Here is a 21,899-nt window from a genome sequence, read left to right on the forward strand (position 1 = left end):
TGTACTCTGTAAGTGCTCAAGTAATACTGTTTGAATGAATAAAGAATTAGCAAGCAGGCTATGATGGAATTAATAATGTCCCTTTTATTTATTCAGCATATATTTGGCATTCTGTATTTTGGGAATTATGCTGGGCTTTTAGTTTCTTGAATGACCAAGCAAAGTAGTGGTGATTTAGAAAAATAATATCAGCATTTGGGTTTTTTATGCTTTTTGCCTATATTTGTTACCAAATTTCTGTACTCCTGTTTGGGGAGCTTTATGTAGTAAAATTTGACTTTACTTGGATAAAACTTGTCAAAGACCTTGTTCTCCATTTCTTAGTTGTAGCATTATTTTGTAGTACTAGGTCAGTTACAGGTCTGAGTATATACCAGGAATATATTGCCTCCCTTAAGTCTCTTAATTACTACCTTTTTCATTTTCAGGCACTAAATCATTACAGTGATTGAATAAAACTGTAGATTTTTTTTTAAAACACCTTTTACTTGGGCACCTGGGTGGCTTAGTTAAGTGTCCAACTCTTGATTTTGGCTCAGGTCATGACCTCGGGGTTGAGATCCAGTCTTGCATCAGGCTCTCTGTTGGGGGTGGAGCCTGCTTAAGATTCTCTCTTACCATCCCCAACCCCTCCATCAGTCCCTCTCTTAAAACAAAGAAAACACAAACACCTTTTACTCATGGGGATGAATCAGGCAAGTTGCTGTTACCTCTCTGAATAACAATAGTAAGTACAGTGATGAACCTGTTGACTCCCAAATAGAGAATTTGTTATTTCTAATTATATGTAAGTATTTACTTCTTCCAAACGGACTCTTGGTAGCTGTGCTCAATAATGAGTGTTTCATTTTTTTTGGGTGTGGGGTGTGTGTGTGTGTGTGTGTGTGTGTGTTTTCATAAAATAAAGAACAAAGCTATCCTAAAAGGTAGAAATGAAAGGGGATAGAATAGCTATACTTTATTTGAAGGAATGTTGCAAAGGAAAAGCATTTGTGGGAGATGCATCTGTGAGTAAATATGTAGCCAAAACATTCTGTACACAAATTTACCTTAACTACAATATTCATTTTTATTTGATTTGATCGTATAATGTCTGAAATAATGGATTCATATTTTTTTTAAGAACACCAGAAGTTCCACCAGCACAGCCAAAACCTGGGGTTGCAGCTCCCCCAGAAGTAGCACCTGCTCCCAAATCTTGGGCCAGTAACAAGCAAGGTGGGCAAGGAGATGGTAAGTGGACATTAGCTGGGGAAACTGGCTAGGTTTGACAGTTACTGAACAGCCATGCAGCAGATAAGGGGTGGATTTTGGCAGGGGCAAAGAACATTGTCAAGGATATACTCAGACCCTCAAAAAGTGTCTTTCTGTCATCAGTTGGTGTAGTTAAGTTTCAGTGCCAACACCCATGTATGAGCCATTTATGAGAGGGTATCGTAAAGATTCCTTTTTAAAGGAATACCCTCTGTCCCACATTGTTTTTATCTTTACCCTATGTGATCAGAAAAAACTTTGTAGCTTCTGCTCTTTGGGGCATAAAAGTACCCAGTCATTGTGTAGATTGCTAGAAACCTTATTCATCACCATCTGTGCTCCCTAACCTTTTCTATTTCAAATATGTGCTACTCAGGATTTCCATAGTAGAGAAGAGCTAGACAGTAGCTATAAAGCACAGTAGCTGTTATACTCTGCCCTCTACCCCCTCACCAAGGAATGATGGATTCCCCAGCAAAATGGAAATTTCCTACTTGCAAAACAGGAAAGATCTATAAAACATTGTATGGAAAAACCTATCTAGGCTCTCAAGCTAATAAAAATCAGATCTTTTCACTTAATAGAAGTATATAAATAGGCAGGTAGGTGGGTAGATGAGTGAATGAGTGACTAGTGAGGTGTAAACCAGTATCTCGGTTATAAATTCGTTGAAGGCCTTACTGTGATACTTGCAGTGTTGATTCATGTATTCTATTTCAGTAATATTATTTGATTTTTAGAATTATTAGCAAAAGAATTTGACTTTTTGAAAATGTAAAGAGTAGAAGAGAAACAAGTGAAACTCTCCTCTTTTGCCTCATCATCTTTAATGAGTCCTGGACAATGTCTGGCAGATTCCTTTCTTAGATTTTTATCTTCTCATGGCTGTTCATTAACTTTCCAAGGGATTCTAATTCTAAAATTTAAAGTTTTATGAATGTGAACAGTGGAATAATTATATATATATATATATGATATAATATATATAATTATATATACATATATACACACACAAAATTGGAATAATTTATCAGAGAAAGCAGAGACCTCTGTCCTGGGAGGGTTTTTTTTTATTATCTTCAGTATAAAAGTTACATTTAATATTTTAAAAAAATCTGTAGGAATCCAGGTGAATAGTCATTTTCAGCAAGAATTTCCCAGCCTGCAGGCAGCTGGGGATCAGGAGAAAAAAGAAAAAGAAACAAATGATGAAAATTACGGACCTGGACCCAGTTTACGCCCACCAAGTAAGAATATTTTCTATTTCATAAAAATAGTGAATGAGATTATATTTGTATTTTATTTTGTAACCTTCTGCCCAATATTATTATATGTGTGACTTGCCTAGTTTGAAAAGACAGTAACTGCTCTCATTCCAGTGTGGTTTTTACACGTGCAGCATTGGTATAAATTAACATGTTGGAAATGTAGGTCTTTGGCCTCACACCCAATCCCCTAAATTAGATATTTATATTTTAACAAGATTCCTGGGTGAGTTCTTTGAGTTCTTTGAGTATCTTTTCTGATACTGGGTGAGTTCTTTGCACATTAATATTGGTCATTTTTATAGTAAAAATTTTGAGCCAACCTCCCTAATGTGCAAATTTTAATTTTTAAATTATATCCATTTACTTGCTATTCTGTTAACATTCAAGGATCCTTTCCTTTCTGAACTCACACCAAAGAACCAAATAAATTTGGATAGTGAGTGAGAAATATTTGTATTAAGAAAGAAATAGGAAATGCTTCAGATTGTCATCATATTATATTCCAATTGTCATTACCAAATATCTCTAAGGATCCTGTATTACATGGGAGATCTCTGTTTTCAGTGATGGTTACCAATCTATATTTCTATTTTTTTTTTAAGATTTTATTTATTTATTCATGAGAGATACACAGAGAGAGTCAGAGACACAGGCAGAGGGAGAAGCAGGCTCCATGCAGGGAGCCCGACATGGGACTCGATGCCGGATCTCCAGGATATGGCCCTTGGCTTAAGTGGTGCTAAACTGCTGAGCCATCCAGACTGCCCTCCAATCTATATTTCTGATAACCTGACACATTTCATATTTTTTTATGGCTTATTTCTTTTATGGTCTGGGTAAATCATCTTTTTCTTATTTTTATTTTTAATTGCTAATGTATAATTGATGCATATTAGAAATAGATGTGTCAGCTCTATTTTCTTTCCTCTTTCTTTCTCTTTCATTGATTCATTTGTTCATTTAAAAAATTTTAAGTGATCTCTACACGCAACATGGGGCTTGAACTTACAAGCCTGACATCAGGAGTTGCATGCTTTATGCACTGAGCCAACCAGGCACCCTCTACTATTTTCTTGTTCAGTTGATTTTCACCAGTTATCTGTTCCTGCATAACAGATTTATCAGCTTAGAACAATAAACTGAACTGGCCTTAATTTCAGAGTATCCAAGGGTCAGGAATCTGGGAGCTGCTTAGCTAGGAGTTGTGGCTCGGGAACACTCTTCTTTGTGTGTGGGCTGCTCACAGTATTGCTTCCCCACATAAAGAGAGACAGGACTATTCCCGCTCAAGATGGAAACCTTATATCTTGTATTAAGAAAGATCTTTCATCTTTTATAACTTAATTCTGTAAGAGACATGTCATCATTTCTGCTTTATTCTGTAGGTGACACAGATAATCCTGGTATACTGTGAGAGGAGACTACTACTAGGGTATGAATACCAGGAGATAGAAACCCATCTGGGGCATCTTGGAGGCTACCTACCAAAAAGATACCCTTGTAAAACCATTTACCTATTTTGAGTGTAGTTTTACCAGATAATGTGGTCACTGAATTTGCCCCCTTGGACACGTGTATATAACTAACCGTAGTAGCCTAAAAACAAATGAGAGCATCACTGTCACTATAGAACTCCTAGCCCTCTTCCCTCAGGACTTAGGTTTAACAGTGACTTTAATTTCTATATCAAATATTGGTAAAGCTTGATAGAGAAGTTCTAATATTTTCTGCCCCAACTCCAGTATTTGCTTTTGGTGGTACCCTCTTTGGTACATCTCCTCTGCTTTGGAAGCCACTGTTCCTGATTACCTAAACACTTTGAAAGCATTAGGACCTAGATCAGACTTTTACTGCTGCTTCCCTGCATTTTGTTACTTTATTCAGTTTTGAAATCTGCCTGGTTTGAGATTTCTGTGTTCTATTTTCAGCTTTTTTCTTAGCCCCTTCCCCCCCAACCCCTTAAATTTCAATCCTGAATTCTAAGGTGTCGTTTCTTTGTTTTAATTAAATTTCTTACCTCTCTCCATACCAGATGTTGCTTGTTGGAGAGATGGTGGTAAGTCAGCTGGCTCACCTTTAACATCTGACCAAGATGAAAAGCTCTCTGGCCAGGATGAAAGCACAGCAGGAACATCAGAACAAAATGATATCCTCAAAGTGGTGGAAAAGAGGATAGCTTGTGGTCCTCCACAGGCTAAACTGAATGGACAGCAGCCTCCTCTTGCTTCCCAGTACAGAGCTATGATGCCTCCTTATGTAAGTATTGTTAAAGAAGCAAGTTCTTAAGTAAGAGGTTTTTGCTCTGGGTTTCGAGGAGAGAATTGGAATGGTGAAAAGTTTAGGTTTTTATTTGTATTAACATCTAGCTAAAAAAATCAGCATTTTCCTTGATTATGAATGCAGGCAACAAATTACAGAAGTGTTAGGAGTACCGTAGTTGTTATTACTAATAGGGATCGTAGATATTTTCCTATCATCACATTGCTGTGGATATAGCAATATATACTCAGTAATACTTCCACATAATTTATTAGACCCCTGGGTAAACCCACCTATTATTTAATGAAAGCACATACTTCACCATATCACAAATTTTTTAAAAATGTTGTGTTAACAAAATTTTAGCATTGTTTAGAATTGTTTTCTTTTGTAGTACTCCTTATTTTAGATTATGGATTTCTATGAGAAGAAGTTCATAGGATTTACAGACTGCCAGAGGGGTTGTTCATGGCACATAAAAGATTAATGTGTGCTTTAGTTCTAAAATTTTTATTGCTAAATGTACCTTTACATTCTTTTTAACTTTTTATTATGGAATATTTTGAACATAGGCAAAAACAGAAATAATAGTACAGTGGAACCTCCCTCTTCTTCTATATCTACCATCCATCTTCAGGAGTACTCAACTTTTTTTTTTTTTTTTTTTAAGATTTTATTTATTCATGAGAGACAGAGATAGGCAGAGGGAGAAGCAGGCTCCCTACAGGGAGCCCGATGTGGGACTCAATCCTGGGTCCTGGGATCACGCCTTAGCAAAAGGCAGACCCTCAACCATTGAGCCACCCAGGTGTCCCAGTAGTTCTCAACTTGTGGTCAGTCTTGTTTCACCTATTTCCCACCACCTCCAATTAGTGAAGCAAATCCTAGACACATTATTTTGTCCATACATATTTTAGGTTGTGTTTTAAAACATAAAGATTAGGAGAAAAATCCATCATGGCATTATCATACCTAAAAAGCAAGGTTTTTTTTTTTTTTAAGTTATAAAATTATTTTTGAAAAGATTTATTTATGAGGGAAAGGCAGAAAGAGTCTTATGCAGACTCTACCCTAAGTGCAGAGCCTGACATGGAGCTGCATCTTGACCCAGAGATCACAACCTGAGCTGAAACCAAGTCAGACGCCCAAATGACTGTGCCACCCAGGTGACCCTACAAAGAAAGGTTTTTCAAACATGTCAGTATTCTAATTTCTCTGATTATCTCATAGTAGGATCCATTTTTTTTTTCTTCATAGTAGGATCCAAATAACATCTATTTGAGATTGGTTGATATTTTTCTTAGGAATCCTGTTGTCTTTGGTTACTACTTTCCTTCCACTCTTTTTTTTGAGCTTATTATAATTTATTAGTTATCCTGTGGAGTTTTTCATAGTCTGGATTTTGCTGAATTCTGTCATTGTATTTTTATTTAGTATATAATTCTGACCCCATATATTTCTACAAATTAATAGTTAGATTTGGGACCCTCATACATTTGTTTGCTCAGCCTCCTGTGAAATGATACTACAAATTACATGTGCCCAAGTAAGTAAATTAACATTTTCAGGAGACCATTAATCTCAGAGTATCTGGTTATATTTATTTTTATTATGATTTAATTCCTAAGTCTACAGGCTCTAATTACCCGTATTTTTTGATAATTTTTATTTCTTTGTATGACTTAGTTATTCGTAGGTACAGGAGGGAAATAAATGATGAAATATGATTGCTTTTTTTTTTTCCTGTGGGAGCATGATAAAAATCAGTCTTAATGTGGTAAATTGGCCTTGAAAAATTATTTACATCTGTCTCCTCATAGTTTCCAAATACCTCTGAATTTTCGGGTGTGTGGGTAGGATGATAGAAGGAAAAGTAAAAAGGGAGATCAAGTGGCTTTTGTTCATGGTTTCATCAGTCATTTTATTTGAAAAATGTATTCCACTAATTAACAAAGACAAAAGAGTTTTGTGGGGTTTTTTAAGATTTTATTTTTTTTACTTATTTTTTAAAAAAAATTTTTAAAGATTTTTTATTTGTTTATTCATGAGAGACACAGAGAGGGGGGAGGGAGCAGAGGCACAGGCAGAGGGAGAAGCAGGCTCCATGCAGGGAGCCCGATGTGGGACTCGATCCCGGAACTCCAGGATCATGGCAGGATCATGCCCAAAGGCAGGCAGTAAACCACTGAGCCACCCAGGCGTCCCAGATTTTATTTTTTTATTTATGAGAGACACGCACAGAGAGAGGCAGAGACATAGGCAAAGGGAGAAGCAGGCTCCCTGCAGGAACTTGTAGGACTCAGTCCCTGGACCCTGGGATCATGACCTGAGCTGAAGGTAGGCACTCAACCACTGAGCCACCCAGGCGCCCAAGACAAAAAGTGTTTTTAAAAGCATTACTGTATATTGAGAATTTAAAGATTGCTTCTGTAAATAATGTTGTGGCAAATTCCTAAATTTTAAGCATTTGATATATGAAATTAATCTGTGCCTGACTAATCAGTAGAGGAGGGATCTAATGAAATTTTACCTATAAACGCTTGCCTCCAACAGTGTTTTTGCTAACCTCAGTACAAGATGATGTAACCAAAAATTCTGAGTATTCCCTAGACAAAAAGTTTTTCCATTTGAGGTTCATCTGCTGCTTACTTAATTAACTTGATTAACTTTGCTCTAACTCTACTTAGAAATTGTATCTTTAGATGGACTAATCATATAAGCAGCCTTTCTTCAAGTACAGAGTAATTTCTTTACATAACAGGTTTTTTTTTTTGAAAGAAAAGCTAATCTATTTCAGGATATAAATGACATATTTAAGGTAATACAGTCTTTTCTTTCTTGCCTGCCTTCCTTTCCCCTTTCCTCCCAACCTCTTTTTTTTTTTTCCCTTTTTTCCTCTTTCCTTCCCTCTTTTTTTCTTTATTTTTTTCTTTCTTTTCTTTTCTTTCTTTCGGCCTGGTTATGAGTAAATAGTTACAAGCGCCTCTTTTGACATTTCTTCTCTTGTTGGTGTTACCATATTTATAATATATCTTAGAACTTCTCCTAAACTTAGCCTCTCAAATCCACGTTCCCATAGAGAGCAAAATCTTTGTTACCTCAGTTTGTGATAACGATCTGTATATTAACTTGAAGCAGAATCCACCTATAACCCACCCATGGGAAATTTCCCATACCCACTTTCTTCCTAATTCCCCTGCATTTGACCATCCTTTTTGGGAACTGAGTTTTGCTTTACCAACAAATCTGTCTGCACTTAATCTACCGCATTATGATGAAGTCACACATTATATCCTTTCAAGTCTTTGAACTTGGTTAGGGCTTTGTAGTTCTCTGGGGTGCCATGCATGTTGTCTTTTTAGGATTTTCATGTTAGTACATAATTATTTATGTGATTTTGTTAATGGACTAGCAGAAGTTCTTCCTAGGATATGTCCTGGTCATGATCTATGTTTGTAAAGTCTTGCTAGACCAGTAGTCTTAACAGATGACTTGTTAATTGAGGGTGAATGATGATTCCAGCTGATACAATTAATTATTCATGATATGTTTTATTTTGATATTCCTATAAATTGTAATCTCAAGTTTAGTTGGGGTGAATGATGATTCCAGCTGATACAATTAATTATTCATGATATGTTTTATTTTGATATTCCTATAAATTGTAATCTCAAGTTTAGTTGGGGTGATCTATATCTATCTATCTATCTATCTATCTATCTATAAAACTTGGTTGCAAAATTTATCAATTTTGTTTTCTTCATGCAGATGTTTCAACAGTATCCGAGGATGGCGTATCCTCCTCTTCATGGTCCCATGAGGTTTCCACCTTCTTTATCTGAAACGAACAAGTAAGACTATTAAATGATAAAAGTTACCAGGGCAGAAAGGCACATAGATGGTAATTAAGATTTTTCTGGAGGTTGAAAGAAAAAAAACAAAAGATTTTTCTGGAGGTTATGATGATTGATTCAGTATTTTGGCCTTAGAGTACAGTTGCCATGGATAAATAATTGACTTTTATAAGATAGAACAAAAATACAGATTCTGAAAACTGAAAATCATGGCCCTAACAAGACATGACAGTTGTTTATCCCTTCTTCCTTCCATGATGTTAATGACTCCTAATTTCTTTTTTTCTCTCTTCATGTGAGACAAGCATTCTCCTCATTTTTCTTTCTTTTTTTTTTTTTTTTTTTTTAAAGATTTTATGTATTTATTCATGAGAGATACAGAGAGAGAGGCAGAGACATAGGCAGAGAGAGAAGCAGGCTCCATGCAGGGAGCCCGATGTGGGACTCGATCCCATTACTCCAGGATCACGCCCTGGGCCAAAGGCAGGTGCTCAACCGCTGAGCCACCCAGGTGTCCCATCTCCTCATTTTTCTTAAAGTTCTTCATTTTGATATTAGTATTAGTTTTAGCCCTATTATTCTTTAATATATTTGTTTTATTTAAAATTTTGGCAATTAAAAAAACCCATTGTCAGATATGAAATACTTGAAAAAGAATTATATATTGTCCTGAATTTATGTATTGATATTAGGATTTTTTCATATATGTGTCAGGTATAAAATATTTTGTACGTCAGTACTGATATTGAATGGAAATGAACTGATTTCCAATTTTTGAATATTTATCAATTTAGAATCATTAAAACTTTGCATCTTTTTCCCTCCTAACCTCTTGTTCGTTAGAGGTCTTCGAGGAAGGGGCCCACCACCTCCATGGGCCTCTGAGCCTGAACGCCCCTCTATCCTTAGTGCATCAGAACTAAAGGAGCTTGATAAATTTGATAATCTAGATGCTGAAGCTGATGAAGGTTGGGCAGGTAAGAGGCAAAATCAATTAAGCATTTTAGTTTTTGGGTTTTTTTCAGCAGTCAATCTGAGTTTTCCTTAACTTTAATAGGTGCTCAGATGGAAGTAGATTATACAGAACAGCTGAATTTCAGTGATGATGATGAGCAAGGAAGTAGCAGTCCTAAAGAAAACAGCAGGTAAGCTGTTGGAATATCTTCCACGAGTAATAGTATGAATTTACTGTTACAACATTATCCATTTATGCAGAGAGGGTTCATTAATAGTCATTTGTTCCTTTTTATAGAATTTCTACATTTTATTCTAAGATCTTACTGACTGGGAAGGTGATTAATAAGCCAAGTTTTAAAAGTACAGCTAATCAATGAATTAAAGTTTTGATGTTTCTAAAGAAAATACATATTTTAAAAAAGATGTTTAGTTTGGCTGTATAATTGGAGATATTTTGAAAGACCGTATCAGGGACCATTTCAAACTTGTTACTTGCTTGAATGGATTCATATTTACAAAATTGGGAGAAAAATTGAGGTACTATAGCTGCTTTCATTGAGTCTTTGATTTTTATAAACTTCAACAAGTAACATTAAAGTTTGAAAAAATGGCAACTTTTAATCTCTTCTCTAATATGGGGGCGTCAGAGTCAGAAATATATGGGTTATATACCATAAAAATTGGGCTGTTAAAATACAAGGAGCTTGCATGCATGTGTTAGTAGAGTTTTCTAGCCATCACATTGTAATACAGTGTTGTTTCATAACCAGTTGGGAGATACCTGGGACTTGTGATCTTAAAAAAATATTGTAGTTTGACTTCTCTTCTGTCACAAAGTCAGAATAAATTAGAATACAGGTGTTAATTATAATATTACTTGGATGCAGTTAGATGAGACTTTTTGGGCAGGGGGTGATAGAAAATAGTGGCATTATATTCTTTTGCCAAGTTGTGTGTAAGTGTGAATGTCCATATTTGACAACTACTCTACTGTACTTTTTATTTTGTGATGATAACCTGACCAAACCCATTTCGCACCATGTTTTAGATATATAGTATATATTTACTGAATGAATGAATAGCACCACTAGATCACAAAACCATTTCATTCCTTGATATACTCCACTCACCCCCACTAAAATTAAATAGGAATAATCGTTTTTATATAGACAAAATGCTTTTACTTACAGTGTGGTCTGTCCACTTTACTTTTTTATTCCACTTGGATTTTGATTCCTTAGTGAAGATCAAGGTTCAAAAGCCTCTGAAAACACTGAAAACCGAAAAGAAGCAGATGAAACGTGCAACACTAAATCATCTTCTCAGATACCTACCCAGCCATCAGTATCAAAAGGTCCCTATGGGAAGGGACCTTCATTTAATCAGGTTTGTTGGACTCAAGGATATCATTGTCACTACGTGTACTTTGGTTGAATTAATTTTATAATCATAAAGTTGAAAGAAGAATTAGGAAAATGAGACTATTTTTTGTCTTGAATAGTTGTAGATCTAAACTATAATTTTATTGCATGTTAACAGGAACTATCAATACAGTATCTAAAATTATCAGGTAGAAACTAAAGTTTCACTTTTTTTCTTTTCTGTAACACTTTAGTCCTATAAAGGGGAGGGATAAACTTCTTTCCGAACATTGCCAAGTGCTCTATGGTTTATTGAATACTTTGTAAATTCTAATCAGTAGTCATATGTGAAATAGTATGCTGAATTGGGAAGTAAGGAGTAGAGAAATCTATTAGGTGTGAGTTATTTTGAAGAACATTGTTAAAGAAAGGAAATAATGTGAGTAAAGAGATTCACTTGATCCTGCTTCCAAGAAACAGCATTGCAAACTGGCTGTCATCCAGAGAGTCCACTTAATTCACGGTGTACTCAGCATTTATATGTTGAACTTACACAAAACAGATGGAGGAACTAGTCCCTTCAAGGGAATAAAAGTAGGTAGCTATCAATCTCTGTAAAATGAAAAGACATCAAATATCAGTTGCAATACAATGAGTGTTAAGTGTTGTGACAGAGCACACATAATTAGTTCTTAGAGCATTCTCTGGAAAAGGTTTTGCAAAAGATTTGGTACTTGAGGTGGGAGTTAGCCAGTAAACAAAAGAAAGAGAAAAATTTTAAGCAGTGGGAACATGTTCAGAATAGAGAACCATAAGAAAGCATGGCACATTCTAGAAGTCCCTGGTAGTTTGATAGAGGAGAGGAATAAGAGAACTGTGTAACAACGAGTATGCTATACGAGGAACTTTGAGTTTTATTCTTAAAGCATTAGTTCATTGGAGAATAAATTTGTGAACTCCGAAAAAGGATTTTTCAAGTTTTTTTTTTTTAAATAAAATTCATGTTTTATGTGACTTTAACTTACTAGCTTAATATGGGGAGTGATAATGCCTTTCTTATGAAAGAATAGAGGAGTATCCTATGCCATATCTTGATGTCTTGATTTGTGCCTGACACTGATCTATCTATATATTAGCAAGTGAATAGGCTATGTATTATATTTGATTCCAATATGTTTTAGATGTTTCGTTTCTTTAGGTAAATCTCATACATTTAGGTTGCCATTAGTAAGAAATTAAAAAGAAAATAGGGCTTATGTAAATAAAATTTCAAAATTAAAGGCATACTTCTCCATAGCCAAATTATTACCTGTGGTAGAATTTCAGAATTCATACAATAAAATTCTATTTTTTGCAAAATCCATTTGAAATTCTAATCTTCTTAAATGACAGAGTGATTTTGTAGAATATAAAGTTACCGTGCAATAACTTTAATAAAGTTACTCTTTATTTAAAAAAGAGAAAAAGATGAAGATAGTTTACTTTTTGCAATCTTGTAGTGTCACCAAAAAAAATTACGTATGTTCAGAAATGTTTCCAGTAGATATCTTTTATGTTGTTATTTTGTAATAGTCCTTATTTTTATGATAGGAACGCGGACCATCTTCACACCTGCCACCACCTCCAAAACTGCTTGCTCAGCCGGTAAATCTTAAAATCTTATTTGGGGTCTGTCTGTATCATTTGATTTTATTTGTTTTAAGGGAAAGATTTCTGTACGCTTCTTATTTATAACTTTTATGATACAATTATGAATTTTACCTTGTTAGCTTTTTGCGTATCTTTCTTTCTTCTCAGCTGATAGACATGGTCCTGATTTCACTAAGAAAATGAGAAGCAACTGTTTATCTCATTTCAGTGCCCTTATTATTCTGACTTCTTCCTGTCTTCCTTTTTTTTAAAAAAAATTTTTTTTAAATTTTTATTCATGATAGACATAGAGAGAGAGAGAGAGAGAGGCAGAGACACAGGCAGAGGGGGAGAAGCAGGGTCCATGCAGGGAGCCCGACGCGGGACTTGATCCCAGGACTCCAGGATCACGTCCCCTGCCAAAGGCAGGCGCTAAACCTCTGAGCCACCCAGGGATCCCCTTCTTCCTGTCTTCCTACTAACGGGCAACTCTTACTATTCCTCTGGCCCCCTCTTCTATCACTTATGGGTAATATTATCTCCCATCTTAAGAGACTTAAAGAAACTAAAAAACGACCCTCCTTTAACTCTCACTACTGTCCCCCCCCCCCCCCCCCCCCTGTAGTTTCTACCCTATTTATCTGTTCTCCTTCATGGCAAAATATTAGTGAGCTATTTACCCGTACTATCTTCACTTTCTCTCTCATTAACCCTTTATAAGTAACGCTTTTCATCTACCACTATACCTTTGAAACTATTATCATGAAGGTCAGTAATGATTCCCATCTTGCCAAATTCAATTCTCTTGACTTCATTTTACCCAATCGCAGTAGCAGTTGACAATAGCTAATCTTTCCATCCTTCTTAAAAGACTATTTTTTTTTTACTTTTGCTATATCACGCTATTGTGTTCTCTTTCTTCAATTTGTATTTCTTCCGGCCTTTAATACTTTTGGTTGAGGGGGGTCTGTTTTGTTTATTAAAGATTTATTCATTTACTTATTAGAAGGAGAGAGGAAGGGAGTTCACACGTATAGGAAGGGGGAGGAGCAGAGGGAGAGCGCTAATCCCAACTAGACTCCACACTGAGCATTGAGCCCAGTGCGGGACTCAGTCTCACCACCCTGAGATCAAGACCTGAACTCAGATCAAGAGTTGGAAACTTAACTGACTAAGCCACTCAGGTACCCCTGGATGTTGGAGAGTTAAGGGCTATGTTCTTTTTCCTTTTTCTGACTTTATCCTTTCCTAGAGAGGATTTCATATATGTGCTTTTGGTAGTTAAATATATATTATCTGTAGCCCTTAAAGCTCTACCCTAACTTCAAGAGTCATGTATTTAGTGATCAATTAAGCATCTCCACTTGGATTTCTTCCCCCCCCCCCTTTTTTTTAAGATTTATTTATTTTTGATAGCATGAGCTCAGGGAGGGGTAGAGGGAAAATCTCAAGTAGACTCCCCTCTGAGCTCTATGTGGGTCTCATGATCCCAAGATCATGACCTGAGCTGAAATCAGGATTTGGTTGCTTAACCAACTGAGCCACCTATCATCCTTTCACTTGGATTTCTTTCTTTCTTTTTTTTTTTCAGAGGTAGGACTTTTTTTTATTACAATGCAGGGAAAATTGAATGAGGTGGATTCAACATAGGAAAGTTTTAATGAGGCAATCACTTGGATTTCTGATAGATATTGTCCAGACCATAACATTTTCCCCCCATACACAACACCCATGCAGCCCTGCTTCTTCCCTTATCTTACCATCTTAGGTAATGGCATTATCATTCACCCATTTGCTCAGGTTAAAATCTAGAACTTTCTTCATTAATTTTTATTGTACATACAGCCTAATCTATCAGCAAATTACCTTACCCTTATTTCCGAATATATTCCTACACTGAGTACTTGTCTACTATCTGTTACTTTTCAATTGAACTATCCTAGTAGATCCTTAAAGGTCTTATTTTCCACTCTTGTTCCTCCTTATCCATCACCTCCATCCGAAAGAGGACTCTTCTGATCAAATTTATTGCTCAGGTGTTACCACTTAATAGGCGTTCCCAAATCATCCTGCTGTGGTAGGCATACCTATCAACCATCACCTCTGCCAGTCATTTTCCTTGTAACCACTGAGTGCTCTTTATAGTATTTTTATATGCAAACAAGCTAAAACTAAACATCTAGAAGAAAATTGTAGAAGGAAATCTTTAAATTCAGGTCAACAGAGATGTTCTTGGATAAGACACAAAAAGCATGACTTAGAAAAAAAACATCTGTCAGTTGACTAGAGGGCAGCCCTGGTGGCTTAGCCGTTTAGCGCCGCCTTCAGCCCAGGGCGTGATCCTGGAGACCTGGGATCAAGTCCCACGTCAGGCTCCCTGCATGGAGCCTGCTTCTCCCTCTGCCTGTGTCTCTGCCTCTGTCTCTCTCTCTCTATGTCTCTCATGAATAAATAAAAATCTTTTAAAAAGAAAATCTGAGGCGATGAAAAATATGTCCACAAAAAATATTACTAATACGTCTGACCAAGAACATGTCCTGGAATATATTTTTTAAAAAAAGAACAAACAAAAGACTCTTATCAATAATAATAGGATACATAGCCCAACAAAATGATTTGAACATTCACTTCACAAAACGAGATAGACAGGTGGCCAGTAAGCTCATGAAATGATGTTCACCATCTTTAATCACCAGGGAAAGCAAATTGAGACCACAGTGAGATTTTGTTGCCCTTCCAAAATTTAAAGGGCTAGGGATACCAAATATTGGTAAGGGTATAAAGTAGCTAGCACCCTTATATATTAACTGGTGCGGCTATAAAACCTTTTAATCACTTTGGAAAACAGTTTGGCAGTGTTTTAATAAAGTGGAAAGATATACCTACCACATGACTAAGCAGTTCCACTTCTAAATATTTATCCAAGAGAAATGAAAACATATGCATTTACATAAAGACTTAGGCACAAAAGTCCATGACTGTTTATTCAGAGTTAAAAATGAAACATGCATTTGCACAAAGACAGGCATGAATGTCCATAACTATTTATTCATGGTTAAAAAAAACTAGAAGCAGTCCACATGTCCATCCACAAATGATGCAATGTGCCTATGATGGAATACTGTCCAGCAATGGAATAAAACAGATTTCTGATAGACACCTCAAAACTGTTATCCTGAGCATGAGAAGCCAGATACAAAAAATATAATTTGAAGTAGTCATATGTATTGAAATTCTAGGAAAGATAAAACTACTCTCTATTGCCAGAAGTAGACTAACAGTTGTTTGGGGTTAGGGGTACTGGCAGATAAGACAACACTGTTAGTAAATGATAGAGACTGGATCATATATATATATTTTTTGTTTAGTCCAGTGTTTTCATCATACTAATATTTTCTCATTTGTAAGGATTCTGACTGGTTATGTGACTTTTCAGGTTTCTTCATCATACTAGCCATTAAAATCAGTATCTTTAAAACAAAAAAAATTTTTTTTAGTTCCTTAACATTTCAGCCCTTCAGGTGCTCTTTTTTATTCTGCTTATTTTGTGTAGTTGCTGGCAGTGATTATAGTTGTTTTAAAACATATCAATTAGAAAGTAGATCATTAAAACTCAAGTCTCTCAAGCAATATCCCACATTCTACTATGGGTTATAGGTATCCATTTCTAGATCTTTTAATGAAAAGATTAGGAATTTTTCCTCCTTTAAAGTGTCAGCAGTAGTAGTGTTTCCACCTTCTTCACTTAACACCTCTGGCTGGCTGTTTTTGCCCTGTAAATGCACCTTTGTCTTCTCAGGGCTCACATGACACTGTTGTTGATCTTTATGGATTTTTCTCCCTCTTTAGGCATTCCATCTCTAACAGTTGCTGCTCTGAAAAACATTCATGTTCTAGATTTCTTTCATGTCTAAATTTAGATTTTGAAATTCGTGTTATGACAGCTTCTAATTTTATTCAACAAATGCTATATGAGCAATAATGTCTACCACAAAAATAGGTATATGGCCTAGATTAATTTTTCTTGTCTAAGTTTGAGGAATTCTCTAAATTTAATATTTTCCTTATGTTGCTACTTGTTTGCATTTTATTAGGTATGTTTTATCAGAAACACTAGTGGCATTTTGCAGAATTTTTCCTTCCTTCTTCATGTCTGTGGTATCCATTGTTGGATGGAAATAGATCTGTCATAGTCATCTGATAATTTATCGTAATGTTTCAGCATCCTCCTCCAGACCGACAGACAGTACCTGGAAGACCAGGCCCTTTCCCCCCCAAGCAGCAAGTACCGGATGAAGATGAAATATGGAAGCAAAGAAGACGACAACAGTCAGAACTTTCTGCAGCAGTGGAACGCGCTCGAAAGCGGCGTGAAGAGGAAGAGAGAAGAATGGAAGAACAAAGGAAGGCAGCATGTGCAGAGAAGCTGAAACGATTGGATGAAAAACTTGGCATAGTGGACAAACAGCCATCTCCAGAGGAGATTAGAGAAAGGGAACGAGAAAAAGAACGAGAGCGTGAGAAAGAACTTGAAAGAGAACAGGAACGGGAACGAGAGAAGGAGAGGGAAAAAGAAAGGGAGAGGCAACAGGAAAAGGAGAAAGAACTGGAGAGAGAGCAGGAAAAACAGAGAGAACTGGAAAAGGAAAGAAAGCAAGAAAAAGAGAAAGAACTAGAACAACAGCAGGAAAAGGAAAAAGAACTGCAAAAGATCAAGGAACAGGAAAAGGAATGTGAGTTGGAGAAGAAAGAAAGGGAAAAAGTGGAGGAAAAAATTGAACACAAAGAACCTACATTAGAGCCTATGGTAGAAAAACCAGAAAGTGAAACCAACTGTAATAAAGGTATGAGAGTCCTGTTTGTTTTTACGTTAGCTTATAAAGGCTTCATAATACTTCTCTGCTGTGGCTGTTTGTGTATTTTAATATATGTATATAATCCAGATGTGAGTAATTGAGGGTTGTTTTTTTGTGTGTTTAAGATTGATTTTATTATTTATTTTAAAAAGACAGAGATTGAGCCTGCACGTGTGAAGGGGTGGGGGCAGATGGAAAGGGAGATAGAGAATCTCAAGCAGATTCTCCACGGAGTGCCCAGTCCAACGGTGGGGTGGATCCCAGGACCCTGAGATCATGACCTGAGCTAAAGTCAAGAGTCAGACACTTAACCAACGGAGCTACCCAGGTGCCCAAATTGAGTTTTGTTGTTTTTTTTTTTTAAAAAAGAAGTTGAATTTCATTGGATATTTTAATATACTTTTTTCCGATAATTTTTATTTTGATAAAATACACGTAATATGAAATTTAGCATCTTAATCATTTTTAGGTGTACAGTATCAAATACATTCATAATGTGCAATCATTACCATTGTCCATCTCTAGAACTCTTTCCATCCCATAAAACTGAATCTCTGTCTTACTAAACAGTAGTTCCCTATTCTCCCCTCTCCTCAGCCCCTGGCCACCACTATTCTAATTTCTTTCTCTGATTTTGACTGTTCTCAGTGCCTCGTACAATGTTTATCTTTTTGTGACTGGCTTATTTCATTTAGTATAATGTCTTCAAAGTTCTTTTCGTATTGCAGAATTTTCATCCTTTTTTAGGTTAGTAATCTATATATAAAACCACAGTTTGCTTATCTTTGTTGACAGGCACTTGGGTTGATTCCATATTTTACCTATTTTGAGTAATGCTTTTGTGAATGTGAATGTACAGATATCTTGTTGAGACTTTGCTTTCATTTCTTTGATTACATACTCAGAGATGGGATTTTCGGATTACATGGCAATTCTATTTTTAATTTTTTGAGGAACCACCATACTGTTTTTCACAGCAGCTTTACCATTTTACATTTCCACCTACAGTACACAAGAGTTCTAATCTCCCCACATCCTCACCAACGTTTGTTATTTTCTATGGGTTTTTTGATAGTAGCCTTCCTATTAAGTGTAAAGTGATATCTCACTGTAGCTTTGATGTACACTGTAGCTTTGCTGATGATTAGTGGTGTTGAGAATTATTGTGTTTTTTGGCCATTTATGTATCTTTGGAGAAAAGTCCAAATCCTTTGTTCATTTTTTAAATCAGACTGTTAAGTTTTAGGAGTTGGCTATACATCCTAGATGTTAATCCCTTACCAGATACATAATCTGCCAATTATGTCTCTCTTTACATAGGTTGCCTTTTAACTGTGGATATCCTTTTCATACACAAAACTTTTAAGTTTTCATGAAATTATTCTAGTTTTTGTTGCCTCTGGCCTTTGGTGTCAAATCCACGAAGTCATGGCCAAATCTAATATTGTGAAGCTTTTTCTGTTTTCTTCTAAGAGTTTTGATAGTTTTATGTCTTACATTCATATTATTTATTTATTTATTCATTCATTCATTTATTTATTTATTTAATCTTTTACCTATTTAGAGTTAAGTGTTATACATTGTGTTAGGTAAGGGTCCAGCTTCATTCTTTTGCATGTGGACATTCAGAATTGTTGGAAATACTATTGTTTTCCCCCATTGAATGGTCTTTAGCAGCCTCTCCTAAAACTAAAATCATTCTACCATGTATGCGACGGTTTATTTTTCAATTTTTATTTATTTATTTTTTTAAAAGATTTATTTATTTATACATGAGAGACACAGATTGAGAGGAGAGGCAGAGACACGGGCAGAGGGAGAAGCAGGCTCCCCACAGGGAGCCCGGTGCAGTACCAGATCCCAGATCTGGGGATCACCACCCGAGCCAAAGGCAGGTGCCCAACCGCTGAACCACCCAGGCATTCCTATACGATGGTCTTTTTTTTTTTTTAATTTTTATTTATTTATGATAGGCACACAGTGAGAGAGAGAGAGAGAGGCAGAGACACAGGCAGAGGGAGAAGCAGGCTCCATGCACTGGTAGCCCGACGTGGGATTCGATCCCGGGTCTCCAGGATCGCGCCCTGGGCCAAAGGCAGGCGCCAAACCGCTGCGCCACCCAGGGATCCCTATTTTGGGGTCTTGATTCTATACCAGTGATCTATCTGCCTGACTTTATGTTGGTGTCATACTGTTTTTATTACTGTAGCTTTGCCATATGTTTTTATTTTTTATCTTTTGAAAGATTTGATTTTTTCATGAGAGAGACCGGGGGGGGGGGTGGGGGGTGGGGGAGCCACAGGCAGAGGGAGAAGCAGGCTCCATGCTGGGAGCCTGATGTGGGACTCGATCCCGGGACTCCAGGATCACGCCCGGGGCTGAAGGCAGAAGCTAAACTGCAGAGCCACCCAAGGATCCCCTTGCCATATGTTTTTATATCCAGATATGTGAGTCCTCCATCTTTGTTACTTTCTTTTCCATGAAGGTTTTGGCTATTCTGGGTCCCCCTGAGAGTCCATATGAATTTTAAGATGGATGTTTCTATTTCTGTAAAGAAAGCAATTGAGATTTTGATAGGGGTTGCATAAGTATAAGTTGCTTTGAGGTAGTATTCATAATGTTAACAATATTAAGTTTTTTGTTCTGTAAACATGGGATGTGTTTCCATTTATGTCTACCTTAATTTCTTCCAGCAATATTTTGTAGGTATAAGGCTTTTCCTCTTTGGTTAATTCTTAAGTATTTTAGGGGTGCCTGGCTTGCTCACTTTGGGGAGTGTGTAGCTCTTGATTTCAGGGCCATGAATTCAAGCCTCACATTGGGTGTAGAGATTACTTAAATAAAAAATTTTTAAAAATTCTTAAGCATTTTATTCTTTTTGATCCCATTGTAAATGGAATTGTTTTTGTAATTTCCTTTTTTAGATCATTATTGGTATACTAGAGATGCAGGTGATGTGAGCAGATGATACAATCTTATATAGAGTAATATACTATATAGATTTATACCATAAATCTCAAGGGATCCAGAATAGCTAAAACCATCTTGAAATAAAGTAACAAAGATGGAGGACTCCCACATTGGGATTTAAACTACGAAGTTTGTTTTTAGGAATTTGTTCATTTCATCTTGGCTTTCCTATTTGTTGGTATACAGTTATCCATAATATTCTCATAATTTTTATTTCTGTAGAATTAGTGGTAATATCCCAATTTCTAATTCTGATTTTAGTAGTTTCAGTCTTTTCTTTTTTTGCCTTAGATGACCTACCTAGTTAAAGTTCTGTCAATTTTGTTGATCTTTTCAAAGAACCCACTTTTAGCTGCATTAATTTTCTCTATTTTTGTATCTCTGTATTGATCTTTTCTGCCTTTCTGCCAGTAACCTTGGGTTTACTTTGCTCTTAATCTCTTTTCTTATGTTGTAACACTGGGTTTTGGATTGGAGATCTTTTTAATGTAAACATTTATAGCTATAAATCCCACCCCCTCTTTGTATTTCTTTTGCTGCATTCTATAAATTTTGGGATGTTATGTTTTTGTTTTCATTCATCTCTTGAGTATTTTCTAATTTCCCTTGTCATTTATTCTTTGATCTCTTAGTTAAGACTTTCGTTTAATTTCCACAGATTCATGAATTTTCCTGTTTCACTCTCCCCTTCCCCCCATTTTTTTTAAAGATTTTATTCATTTATTCATGAGAGACACAAAGAGAGGCAGAGAAACAGGCAGAGGGCAGGCTCCATGCAGGGAGCCCAAGGTGGGACTCGATCCTGGGTCTCCAGGATCATGCCCTGAACCACCCAGGCTCACTTATCTTTTTTGATTTCTAACTTCATCCCATCATGGTTAGAGAAAATATTTCATATGAGATTTATCTTTTTAAATCTATTGAGCATTGATATTGTGGCCTAACATACAGTCTTGTCTTGGAAAATATCTTATGTGCACTTAAGAAGAATGTGTTGGTTTATTGTATTTAGTCCTTTGTTTCCTCACTTACCTTCTGTCTAGTTCTATCCATTATTGAGAATAAGGTATTGAAGTGTCAAACTATAAAAGTATAATAGTCTTTCCCTTCATCTCTGTCAGTATTTTGCTTCATATATTTTGATGGTCTGTTCTTGACACATACCTTAAATATGTGTAAATAGGTGCCCACCTGGGTGCCTCAGTGGTTGTCTGTCTTCAGTTCATGTCATGATCCCAGGGTCCTGGGATCAAGTCCTGCATACTCCTCCCTCTGCCTTTGTCTCTGGCGTTCTCTCTCTCTCTCTCTCTCTCTCATGAGTAAAAACATAAACTTTTTTAAAAAAAAATTAAAAATGTGTAAATATTTATAATGTCTATATCTTGCTGCGCTGAACCTTTTATTAGTATATAATGTCCTCCTTTGTCTCTTGTAAAACTTTGAATACAAAGCCTTGCTTGTCTGATATTAGCGTAGCCGATTTGGTGTGTT

The 21,899-nt window shown here is 36.1% G+C and overlaps 1 protein-coding gene across 4 annotated transcripts in view; it reads left to right on the plus strand.

Annotated features, from left to right (window-relative positions):
- The window catches only part of PRRC2C (proline rich coiled-coil 2C), a 104,301-nt gene that overhangs the window by 34,930 nt on the left and 47,472 nt on the right, over positions 1-21,899 (plus strand). For all 4 annotated transcript variants that reach the window (XM_041753052.1, XM_041753069.1, XM_041753059.1 and 1 more), the window contains exons 4-12: positions 1,124-1,233; positions 2,376-2,501; positions 4,555-4,778; positions 8,550-8,632; positions 9,479-9,612; positions 9,693-9,780; positions 10,834-10,978; positions 12,544-12,597; positions 16,805-17,426. In XM_041753052.1, coding sequence (XP_041608986.1) covers positions 1,124-1,233; positions 2,376-2,501; positions 4,555-4,778; positions 8,550-8,632; positions 9,479-9,612; positions 9,693-9,780; positions 10,834-10,978; positions 12,544-12,597; positions 16,805-17,426 — 1,586 coding nt within the window. The remainder of the gene's footprint in view (positions 1-1,123; positions 1,234-2,375; positions 2,502-4,554; positions 4,779-8,549; positions 8,633-9,478; positions 9,613-9,692; positions 9,781-10,833; positions 10,979-12,543; positions 12,598-16,804; positions 17,427-21,899) is intronic.

The sequence above is a fragment of the Vulpes lagopus genome, chromosome 1, assembly GCF_018345385.1.
Source record: "Vulpes lagopus strain Blue_001 chromosome 1, ASM1834538v1, whole genome shotgun sequence".
In the NCBI taxonomy this organism is placed as follows: Eukaryota; Metazoa; Chordata; class Mammalia; order Carnivora; family Canidae; genus Vulpes; species Vulpes lagopus.